Raw genomic sequence first — 12,925 nt, forward strand, 5'->3', positions numbered from 1 at the left:
AGAGTGACTGTCCTGTGCCCATGGCTGTATTGGGGTAGCAGAGGAGCTTGGGGGTCTCACCTGGGACTGAGCGTTCACATTGGCCCCATAGTTAACCAGCTCTGCCACCACTTGCTCTTGCCCTGCCAGGGCTGCGATATGCAGCGCTGTGTTCCCTTTCTGTTGAAAGTAAACAGAGAGAGAGAGAGAGAGAGAGAGAGATTGTGATGGCTTGAGCTGAGAAGAACTGTTGGCGTTGTTGGTTCAGTGTTCATTTCATTGAATAAATCTACTATCTTTTTCACTGACGAAAACGGGGAAAAAATACTACGCTATGATGACTAAAACGGCTAAATAAAAAAGACTAAATATATTGACAATTTCGTCAACAAATACAAACTAGACAAAAATGTTAGGGGAGGGGCGCCTGGCTGGCCAAGTGGTCCACTGTATATTTAGTCGATTAAAACTAGACTGAAACAAAAACCATTTAGATGACAAAACATATGACTAAATGAAAATAAATGTTATTCGAAGTATTATGAGCATAACTTCAATGAACCGTGGTGTGGTTACCTTGGTGGTGGTCTCCAGTATGATGCCATTGTGGAGCAGCTCCAGCACCATTTTGACGTGGCCCTCCTTAGAGGCCAAATGCAATCCGTTGAGGCCATTCTGAGTGAGAGAGCAAAGCAAAACCCCACACTGAAGAGACCTAAACAGACTGAAGGCCTGGATCTGCTGCATATTCAAAGAGTGTACAGTACATACTGTATACACTATACTGTACATTATACTGTAGCATATTAACCCATTAAGACCTGGGGCCAATTCTACAAATGCCTTCTAAATCAGTAGTTCTCTAACTTATTTTTGCCAAGGTTGATCCCCGACATGATATATATTTGGCTGTGGACCCCTATTTTTCCCCTATTTTTCTAAAATGTTCAAAGATGGCAGATGTACAAGCTCACAGCTTATACTGTATCTGTGAGCTTGCCTTGTACTGTATATCTGCTATTTTTGAGAACCACTGTTCTAAATCCAAAGAGTTTTCTGAAAAACCTACGTTGCTATATATATATAGCTAAGATCTAAAATGACACAGATGCCCGGCTTTAATTAATGGGTTAATGAAAAAGCTCATGTCAAGATCAACATCACACACAAGAAGAGAAAAAAACCCTCCACAAAGTAAGTGAACACACAAACCATAACAGACAACAAGTACTTACACTGGAACGACAATCCACCTAATTATACACGACACATGCAGTGCTCTCCAAAACCAAATGCAGTCATTAGCATTAACAACATCCATGGTGCATGATGAGAACCTTATCACTCCATTAATGGTGACAGAGACGAAGGGGGAGCGGGTCGGAGGAAGGAGGAGGGGGTAGGGGTTAGGGAGGGGGATGGCACGCCGCCGGTCTCGTGGCCGGGAAGAATACGAGCCGTGTGGGATAGGTCTGACCTCACACAGCCTTCCTTCAGCCGCACAGGACATGTGAGGTTGGACCTTTCCCACATCACTGATATTATTCCTCTGAGTGGGGGAGACCACAGCACACCATCACTCTACTGCAGACAGAGGAGAGAGGGAGGAGGGGGGAGAGAGAGAGAGAGAGAGAGAGAGAGAGAGAGACAGGGGGGAGGGAGGGGGAGGGAGAGAGAGAGAGAGAGAGAGAGGGAGGGAGAGGGAGGGAGAGAGAGAGAGCGAGAGAGAGAGGGAGAGAGAGAATGAGATGAGGGATAGGAATGACAAAGAATGACAAAAAGGAATGTGAAAATAATACAAACTAAATAAAACATGGCCATGATAGAAGACAGCACACACACACACACACACACACACACACACACACACACACACACACACACACACACACACACACACAGTAGAAGAAAGGATAGCAGAGACGCTTAGGTAGAGAGACAGAACAGAGAGGATGATAAACGTGGCAGAGAGAGAGAGAGAGAGAGATTAGGAAGTGAGGGACTGTGGAGGAAGCGAGGGAGTAAGGCAGTGTGGTTGGCCAGTGGCTGTAGCCATGGCGGTAGGAGGTATCCACTCACAGGGACAAGGGGACAACAACTAAAGACGTGGTTTCCACCCCAGCCTCCACCTGGCCTTGCTCCCAGGAGACGGACACCTCATAGATATTACACACAGCGTCACAAAACGACATGGTCACATAGCCAATACACTACTACACCACCACCACCACACATAACACAGGCACATTCCACATCAAAACAATATCATTTAAAATGACTAGTATATGAACATGCTGTCAATAAGACAAAATGAGAAATGTGTGAGAATTTAGGAGAAATTATTATTTTGTCTGTAGTTCTAATATTGTCCATAAGGTGTCACCCTTCATCAGCCTGGGGGAAATTGCCAGTAATAGCTAGAGTAGATAATTGTATAAAATGTCAGTTCACATAAAACACTGTTGTTGTGTGCCCTCCTCTTGTGAATGAGTTTACTGTCCTGTGATAGCGGCAATACTGTACAACAATTATGGCAAAATGCTGGGGACAGCCTTGGTGAATGGTAGGGAAACCATGTCTATGTTAGATTAATGACCCAAAGAATCATATGAACACACTCACACAAGACAATGGGTACACACTTCTTGGCCCTGTTTCAGTAGCCTGTGGGCAGCAGTAGCCCTAGTCCACTAGCAGTGTGCTTGGCCCTGACCACCCTGGGATCTGCCGTCAGGATAAAAGAGCCAGGAAGGAGGAGATGGGGCAGAGGAGAAGCCCCTGCCCTATTTAAAAACTTCCCGGGAGACCCTGTACCTGTCATACTACTGATAAACTACCTACCTGAGCAGCATGCATTATATACAGTTGAATTAATGCAAGGGTACACGTAAACACATAACAATCGGTGTGGTTATAGATATATCAGTGCGGTTATAGACATGTCATGCACATTAGATGCTCTTTAGAAAACACACACAAAACATGACAAACTCACAATGTACAATATAGTAGAAACACACAATGTACAGTATATAGTAGTAGTAGCATACACAGGACATATTTGAGCAGAACATTGTATATGTAGTCAGCTCCCAAGCCGAAGCAGAAATCTTGGCAGATTTCAAAATATTCCTTGCCTCATACTAATGTTGGTGAACAGAGCACAACTTCAGACACTAAATACCAAGACTAATCATGTATATAGGTATTAATTGACTAGTTAGTCTGGTTGCCTAACAGGGCAAAAACAACTCCCGACTTCATTTATAGAGCAACCTTGTGACGTCATGTGGGTTAATACATCATCATCATACATCATCATTATACTGTACTTAGCAACCACCACACCTGCAATTACCCAGAATTGTGAATTTTCTAGTTATTCATCAAGCTTGTAGCATTTCAGTGTGGATCTGATGCTGAGAAATGCTCTATTGTCACATTCTCATGTTTTAGTGCCTTAATATCACACATATTGTGGCACGCACGCGCATGCGCACACACGCGCACACACACACACACACACACACACACACACACACACACACACACACACACACACACACACACACACACGCAGACACTCATCAATTCAATTCATATGAGATTGTCGTCGAAACAAATGGAAAACGATGAATTATTACTGGAGCTTCAGTCCGTTTAATTTTAGGGGCTGTGCATTTCTCTCACCTGATTGGCTGTGTTGATATCAATGCCATTCTTGATGTGGTCCAAAGCTTTGTCCAGGTTTCCAGAACGGGCTGCCCGCAGAAAACTGTTGCCAGCATCTGCCTGCAAGCGAGACAGAGAGAGGAGGAGAGGACATATAGGGACAGGAGTGCACCAGAGAGTGAGACACACGTCAAGTGGGAGAGGAACAGGGCAGAGGTGTAAGGGAAGAGGAAGAAGGAGATGGGTAGAGAGGTCTATTACTTTCATTTAAAATAAAGAAATAAACATTTACAGGACTCAAAACCTATATCAGAGGCCAAATAACTGATTTTCCTCTCATTTCAGCCCCCCCCTCATGAGGTTTTGGAATGTGCAGTTAGAGAGTACCAGTAGTACCCAATTCCTACTAGGCACACAGACGCACACAGGCTGAAGTGCAGGAGACCATGCATACTGTACTTGTGTACAGAGTGTGTGTGTGTGTGCGTGCGTGCGTGTGTGTGTGTGTGTGTGTGTGTGCGTGCGTGTGTGCGTGCGTGGTATGTCCTGTATGTAACGGTGCATGCATGATAGAAGCACATACGGACGTCCCCCTGACTCCATATGTAATCCAATCAGACTATCCTGTCCCCTCTTTCGAGCATCCATCCACAGACGGAGCCATGCAGGTGATAAGACAACTGGGATCATATGATTGCCACTGCACCTGCTCTGCTCAGACGTATACGGTATGTGGGCTCATGTTGTGTGTGTGTGCTTGTATGTGAGAAAAAGGAGAGAGAGACAGAGAGAGAGAGAGAGACAGACAGACAGAGACAGAGACAGAGTGACGGCGACATAGTGGGACTGAGAGATGTTGAGATTGCAAAAACAAGAGCATTATTTTGGTGAGTGTCTTGGCTCGTGGTCCGGCAGCACATGCCTAGTGTTTCAGTGTTTTGTTTGTGTCTGAGGGCTGCATGCCTCCCCCGGGAAGGGGAGGGGCTGCATGCCTCCCCCAGGAAGGGGAGGGGCTGCATGCCTCCCCCAGGAAGGGGAGGGGCTGCATGCCTCCCCCGGGAAGGGGAGGGGCTGCATGCCTCCCCCAGGAAGGGGAGGGGCTGCATGCCTCCCCCAGGAAGGGGAGGGGCTGCATGCCTCCCCCGGGAAGGGGAGGGGCTGCATGCCTCCCCCAGGAAGGGGAGGGGCTGCATGCCTCCCCCAGGAAGGGGAGGGGCTGCATGCCTCCCCCAGGAAGGGGAGGGGCTGCATGCCTCCCCCAGGAAGGGGAGGGGCTGCATGCCTCCCCCGGGAAGGGGAGGGGCTGCATGCCTCCCCCAGGAAGGGCTGCTGCAGAAAATGGATCACTCATGCGGCACAGGGGGTTAGAGAGAGGGAGGAGAGAGTAAGAGGAGGACTGAGGGAAAGAGAGAGAATGAGAAAGGGAGAACGAGAGGGGGGATGGTAGAGGGAGAGAGATGGAGAGAGAGAGAGATGGAGAGAGAGAGAGAGAGAGAGAGAGAGAGAGAGAGAAATCTTTCTGCGGCAAATCTTCTACCTTTATTCAGCAGAGTCATCTCAACACTCTGGTCAGGAAAGTCCATATCATCCTCATCTAGAGTAAAGGCTGCTATTCATGCCTTACTGTATATGACCATAAACACACAAACCAACAATCACGTGAGATGAAATGAGTCCTCCGCTGAACCAGTCTGGGTAAAGAGGAGAAAGGTCTGCATGCCCGAGCTGGAGGCATAGCAACAAATGACACCAGCCCACTCTCAGCATGACACCAGTGGCACGGCACCGTGCAAACAGAGAGACCACTTTAACCATTTAACGCATCACACGTATTTATTTTACATTTTTCCCCGAATATAATGACATGCCCAAAATTGGGACGGCTGGGTTGAAGTGGTTAAAACAACATTTGTACAGTACATCATTTTAAACCACTTTAATCCAATGTGTAAAAAAGGCACATTTTAGCAAGAACGGAAATTTCCTGCAACCTGCAGCAATAAATAGAAGCATATCTACTAAAGATCTCAGTGAAGAAGACCTTAAAGCATGATAGCCGAGTTGCAGTCATACAAACCCCATCAGACTGCACGCACACACACACACACACACACACACACACACACACACACACACACACACACACACACACACACACACACACACACACACACACACACACACACACACACACACACACACACACACACACACACACTGTTGCTTTTTAGGAAGTATATAGAGACTTTCCCAAAACGAATCATCAGCACCCCCCCCCCCCCCCTATTCAATTCACACACAAACTGGCAAATAACAATAACAAATGTTCGCCAGTGTTTCTCACAGTGCTCCAACCGAAAAGTCTACATATTCCAATCATTCAACATTCAAACCACTATATGTAACTAATGAAGTAGTAGGCCTATTGTGTCTTTCTAGTTGGTATTCTAATGTGCTCTGTGTAACATTAAAACCCATTCATTTACTCACAGTGGCTAAGCTCTCTTGGTCAGTCATAGTTTCTCCCTCTTCTTACGACCATACTCTTTTCTCTCTCTTTTCTCTCTCTCTCTCTCTCTCTCTCTCTCTCATTCACTTAACTTTTTCACCCAATCCCCTCTCTCCAAACTGTTACAGGACAGCAAACTGACCACAAAATACCTCCAATCCTTTCACTTCCATGTTCTGTACACACCAGCCTGCATGTACACACACACACACACACACACACACACACACACACACACACACACACACACACACACACACACACACACACACACACACACACACACACACACACACACACACACACACACACACACACACACACACACAGTCAGAAATAGACGTTTCAACATGTTTCAACTGCTGTTGAGCTGTTTGCAGATGCATGCAAACAGACTCATTGTGTGGCGATAGATAGTGTGTGTGTGTGTGTGTGTGTGTGTGTGTGTGTGTGTGTGTGTGTGTGTGTGTGTGTGTGTGTGTGTGTGTGTGCGCATGTGTGTGTGTGTGTGTGTGTGTGTGTGTGTGCGCGTGCATGCGTGCGTGTGTGCGTGCGTGCGTGTGTGCGTGCCCATGGGCCTGAGAAGCCAATTATCCTCAAAGAGGCCTACACAGTAACATCCTGTTCATTTATCCATGTGTAACTGAGGGTACAATCTATTAATTTTTTTAAAGATTCGTTTTTTTTTGCTTTTGTGCCTTTATTGATAGTTACTGTACAGTGAAGACGGACAGGAAAGAGGCGGGGAGAGACATGCATGAACGGGACTCGAACATGCGACGTCAGGGGCGTAGCTACCGTGACGCAGACAACGCGACTGCGTGGGAGCCCAGAGGCAAGGGGGGCACACGGCCGCCCACCCGTGCCGTCTGTAAAAAAATCAAATAATAATACAGAGATGCAATGACAGTTGAGTTGGACAAAGTTTGGCGTAGTTTGGGCTTGTTTTTATAGGCTGAAGCTGCTACTCTCGTACAGTGCCCCACTGCGCTGTTTATAAGCAAAAAACTATCTATTTGGGATATTTCCGCGGGGGGGGGGCGGGTGCTGTCGGGGGCACTCGCTGATCAGGGCCCAGTGACATCTACGCCCCTGCGCGACGTGCTGTCTGGCAAGTCAGAGCAGGCCTATATGTGGCATGCGCCTGGACCACTAGGCCAGCAGGTGCCCGAGTATACAAAATTAAACTATAAATGGACCTATAACAGTGAGGATTTGCCCACATTGAATCTATCATGGTGCAGATACTAATTCGGTTGATTTTTGCACCAGGCAGTGTAAAAGGTTTTCAGGCCGTGCCATGTATGGGATGCAGAGAAAACAGGTGCACTCGCGCACTCACGCACGCATACGCACCCACACACACTCACGTACACGCACCCACACACACCCTCACACTCACAAGCAAAGAGCAAATGGTGTCATTGTAGCGCCATGGTGACCAACCATAGTTGCAGGCCCCCTCTGATGGCCTCTCAACCCATCGGACACAAGCAACTCCACCCCCAACAAGAGCGGTCGGCTGGCATTAAGGAGATGTACTGCTAGACACACTGTAGAATCCACCATATGAGGCATCCCAAAGTCAGCCTGTTCACAGCCAGGTAATTAAGTTCAAGTGGTCAACAAAATGTGCAATATGTTCATCTGTTGAAATGGGAATGAGAGCTACTGTCACAATGTCCATCAACATCAACACGTTCATCTGTTGAAATGGGAATGAGAGCTACTGTCACAATGTCCATCAACATCAATACGGTCATCTGTTGAAATGGGAATGAGAGCTACTGTCACAATGTCCATCAACATCAACATTAGCCGTCTTTCAAAAGGCAGGTACTGGGCCCAGGCCGTAGCGTAACGGTCTGGGCACCGGACTGGTGATCCAGTCGCGGTGTGCCGCGGGTTCGACTCCCGGACCCGACACGGCCTTTACCGCATGTCATCCCCCCATCTCTCTCCCGTTTCCTGTCAGCCTACTATCTGTCCCTTAAAAAATCAATAAAAGGCGTAAGCCGCAAAAAAAAATATCTTTAAAAGGCAGGTACTGTAGCTCAACATGGGTTCAGGCCAAGTCTCAGCTGTGTAAAAAGTGCAATGTTTCATTGCATGTGAACACGGTCAAACAGAAATGTAGAACAGTACTACTGAATGGAACGTACTCTACTGTAGTAACAGTATGTATAATATATCATCATGTGCATGCAATGCGTGTGTTGAGGAGAGCTCAATGTGTGGTCCACTGAGATAAGGACATAGGAGGCCCACACCCAGCCAGTCAGATGCACACACAATCACACATACGCATGCATAGCATACCCCACCCCCCAATACGCACGTAACTCAAATAGCAGCCTAAAAAAGTGCTCTGTGGTGACTCTACATTCGCTGCATTCCAGTGTGAGTTAGATGAATGTGACTCTTTCTTATTAGTCCCACAGAGACGGGACAGGCTCTGGGACTGAGGGGAGCTGAGAGAGCACATTAATCATCACGGTTTGGGAGGCAAAGAAACAGACAATGACCTGCTCGTCTCAGCACTAACATTAGCGTGAGCAATACCAACACAGAGCAGGTCCCCGGGCTAAGAATGTTGCTGGGCATCTCTCACAAACAGTGAAGTCCTCAGTGTTAATTGATCCATTTGCTTCCTTTTTCCCTTTACACAAAATGTCTTCATTCATTCGATTGTGAGTTTATACTGCACTGAGGCTCAGTATTACAGAGGAAAATTCATCCCTCATCACATTACGGAAAATCCCCTGGTCTCACTTCCATTTTTCAGCCTCCCTTCTCTTACAGTACTTAAATCCGTTATCAATTCCTTCCCTCCTCTCCCTCTGCATCCCGGTGCTCCTTTCATTCCTCCACCTCCGTATGTCTCCCTGACTCACTAGCTTAATCTGCTAGTACTGCAGCAGACTCAATGACATCATCTCCCCGCTGCTAGACTGCAGTGATAAAACCCAGTTATGTGTGCGTGTTTGTGACGTGTGTGTGTGTGTGTGTGTGACTGTGTGTGTGTGTGTGTGTGTGTGTGTGTGTGTGTGTGTGTGTGTGTGTGTGCGTGTGTGTGCATGTGCGTGTGCGTGTGCGTGTGCGTGTGCGTGTGTGCGTGTGTGCGTGCGTGCGTGCGTGTGCTTTGCTGAACATAATTCAGTTTCACACACAAGATTAGCATCCAAGGCATGAGAATTCTCACCCAGGGAATACTGGTTCTCACCGTAGTAATATGCGTGACACCTGAGGGATTTTCTTTCACACAGAATCTAGTGTGAGTGTACGTGCACTCGTGCACAAGTGTGTCCGTGCACAAGTGTGTGCATGCTCACGTGTGTGCGTGCTCACGTGTGTGATTTTGTGTGATGAATTGAATGCTCAGTTAGAGATGGGAATCATGGGACAGTGTGAGTGTATTTTAGGCTGCATTGATTTAGGGGAGTAGGAAGTGGAGAAACAGTATCAAGCTGTCTTGTTGTCAGTGGTCCGTTCCCCATGGACGGGCACAGGGGCAGGAACCTTGTATCTCCATATTTCAACCGTATATTTGTTTGGGGGTTTGTTTTCGTAAATGAATGCCCTACTTCATCATACTAGTGTCACAAGTAACAAAAATAGCATATCTACAAGCTCATGTGTCGCATGTTGATCAGCTATTTTTGCCATTTAAAATTGTGAAAGTGAAAAAGTGAAAGTGGTTAAGTGAGTCTGTGGAGCTCATAAATATGTATTACCAATGAAAAGCACTAGTAACAAGAGCGTGTGACAAAATAGTAACTATACTGAAAAGTAACAGTTTTGGACATACACGGTTTCCACCGGACAGCAACATATTGATCTTAATGAAGCCACCCCTCCTCCGCTGGTCCCCATAGACCTCTATGGGCAGCTGACACTACAGTACAACCGCCACAACCACTGACCTGCTCCCCATAGACCTCTGTGGGCAGCTGACACTACAGTACAACCGCCACAACCACTGACCTGCTCCCAGCGGATGGAACCACCATTGGTGAGTCTGCAAAGGGCTGGAGTACATAAAGATACATTAACACTGGTGAATTAATCCAAGTAAGCAATGCTCCTTGAAAGGACAAGCTTATGCATGCTGTCCGTGCGCGCGCGTGTGCGCATGTGAGATAGATAGATAGATAGATAGATAGATAGATAGATAGATAGATAGATAGATAGATAGATAGATAGATAGATAGATAGATAGATAGATAGATAGATAGATAGATAGATAGATAGATAGATAGATAGATAGATAGATAGATAGATAGATAGATAGATTGATTTTGGGGGTGAACTATTCCTTCTGTTTTAGCTTTCTTTTGATTACACCACTGATTAGAATCTTCCGAACTTCATAAAATCACAGGAATATACGATAGTATGCTTTTGGACTGGGTATCACTTTAAGATAGCTTGCAAACTTGAGGAAAACATATAGCCTATTTATGTGTTTGTTCAATTGTTAAAAGTTAAAGTTGTTAAAGTTCTTTTTAAATGCATGCATATATTACGTACATACACAGTCTGTGCATGCCTCTGCATTTGCACACAAATAGATACATGTGTGTAGTACGCATGCATTACGGAACACTATGAATTTGCAAGGACAGCACCAGGTGCAAATCATAAATATTTGAAGTGGCGGAGAAGCTTCTTGTGCACACAGGAATGAGGTGAATTTGAGGTGCAGAAATAGCTGGTTTAAAATCAGAATGTCTTTATAGTATACACTCAATATGATTGGAAATTCTGTCCAGGTCATAAAGCACTGTTACGGTTTAAACAGCTATTTCATCTCCTGATCTTGCTGACTAGCATTCGTTCTGGAAATTGATTTCCTTTTTTTACTTCCCTCTGGCCTCTGTTCCTCCCTTCATCTCTCAGATGTTCAGAAGTGGTTGTATATCCAAGGTGCTGTTTCCGCCCGTACTGATGTAGTAATTACTAGTCAGTCTGCTTGAGGCCATTGGGATCCTTCAGCTACAATATGGACATATTTACAGGAAGCTCTGAGGTGGAGCTGTTAAATTCACTCCCACTCATCTCCGATGGTCTGTCTGTCCAAGTGTCCATCTGTCTTTTTGTCTCCATAATATGCTTCCACCCCCTGTATCTGGCAAAGAATCTTGTCCTAGTTTTATTATTTACCTTCTCGCAGTCCTCCCTCTCTCCCTCCCTCCCTGTATTCCACTGCTTCTCTGCTTCTTACTCTCTGATTGTCTCTTTATATATACACCCCCATTCTGGCCTCCACAGTTGTAGATGAGATTGTCATGGTTATTGAATTCTTTTGTGTAGCGAGAAAGCGAGACTGAGCTATAGAGTGGTGATAGAAGCTAGGGTGTGGGGGGAAAGTGGTGGTAAACATACTGTGTTTTATTTAATGAATCAAAAGTAATTAAACCAAATAAAGCAGGTGGGAGATAATGAATGTACAAGCGCAGGACTTGTACCAAATTAAAATGTGCATGAAATTCCGAATTCCTTGTGAAATCAAGGGAATAACAGTTAAACTAAAGTTCAGGTCTATACTGGTACCTCAATATAACAACAGTGCTAGACCAAATAAAGATCACAGAAATCCCTATAAACTAGTGCAGTTGTCTTGAGCAGTTATTAGTTGCTTCAGCCTCAGTTATATGAGTTTGAAACTAACAACTCCGATGAGCATTGGGCAGGCTCTTTGTTATGAATGTCTTGCTCAGGGCCCTTTGGTGGCACAGTTACCTTCTCACCACTGCGGTCTAGGGGGCAACCCACTGCGGTGCATCTGGCTTGGCCGAGCGTCTATGAACACAATTGGCTATCTTTGGGGAGGGAAGCCAGGTGGGGAGTTTGCGCGTACTCTATACGCGATATGGGGTGGAGCCTGTCCACAGGGAATGTTGGGCGGGAGGAGTAGGAGAGAAGCACTACGTCCTCCCTGGCTCTGGATTAAGAGCGTCTGCTAAATGCCTAAATTGTAAATTGTCCTCCCCATGGGGACTCCTCCCTGGCAGGTGAGCACTACGTCCTCCCCATGGGGACTCCTCCCTGGCAGGTGAGCGAGCCAGTAAGGTACAAGCAGTGGCAAGCAGGGCTGATAATTGGCTAGTCTCTTTTTTATCAATATTATTTCCTGAAGGAATGAAACCGTTTGATAATTAAAGGAATTAAATCCCTGTATGCTTTAGAAATTCCAACAACTGTGTTTACTTTGTTTATAGTTGGATCTTTGCTGGGCATTTAATTTCAATTTGCCCATGATGTGAGATAAATGTAGTCTGGAGATATTGTAGTAAACTGGCTCTACAGGAAATCAGGAATACGTCAGATTAAGTCCACCACATATAGTTGGTGAATTCTTATTTCTTCAGGTTGCATCAGCTAGAACCTTGCATCTGTCTGCAGTACTGTGCTAGCACTGGGAAGTGCCGCATCAGCAATCTCACTTGGGTAAGTAAGGCCTGTTGTGTGTCACCAAATATATTGGCCCAAAATAACTCATAACTTTGTGCGAGTCAAAATGGACAAAATGGATTACAGATCATTTCCATTTGGGTCCATGTTTACAGATGTTTTACAATCTCACAGTTAAATTAACACTGAGGAATACCTTAGTGAAACAATAATAAAACAAACCATTAATGACCCACTAATCAGTGCACTGACCACCAAACATAATACTAGGTCAACATCTTAAAAATCTGAATATGAAGCAGATAACCCAAGGAAGTCCGAAACAAGATTAGGGAGGACAAAACAGGTTGC

At 45.7% G+C, this 12,925-nt stretch overlaps 1 protein-coding gene across 19 annotated transcripts in view; it reads right to left on the reverse strand.

Moving 5' to 3' along the window:
• ank1a (ankyrin 1, erythrocytic a) overlaps positions 1-12,925 on the reverse strand; it is a 76,781-nt gene that overhangs the window by 48,743 nt on the left and 15,113 nt on the right. For 15 of the 19 annotated variants that reach the window (XM_083784200.1, XM_083784208.1, XM_083784203.1 and 12 more), the window contains 3 exons: positions 3,670-3,771; positions 556-654; positions 61-159 (listed from right to left, as the gene is read on the reverse strand). In XM_083784200.1, the coding sequence (XP_083640326.1) occupies positions 61-159; positions 556-654; positions 3,670-3,771 (300 nt within the window). Of the gene's footprint in view, positions 1-60; positions 160-555; positions 1,564-3,669; positions 3,772-6,141; positions 6,195-12,925 lie in introns of those variants that run through there. The other 4 variants (XM_083784192.1, XM_083784191.1, XM_083784196.1 and 1 more) reach the window with 3 other exon arrangements.

The sequence above is a fragment of the Protomyctophum parallelum genome (genome assembly GCF_964188405.1).
Source record: "Protomyctophum parallelum genome assembly, chromosome: 15".
In the NCBI taxonomy this organism is placed as follows: domain Eukaryota; kingdom Metazoa; phylum Chordata; class Actinopteri; order Myctophiformes; family Myctophidae; genus Protomyctophum; species Protomyctophum parallelum.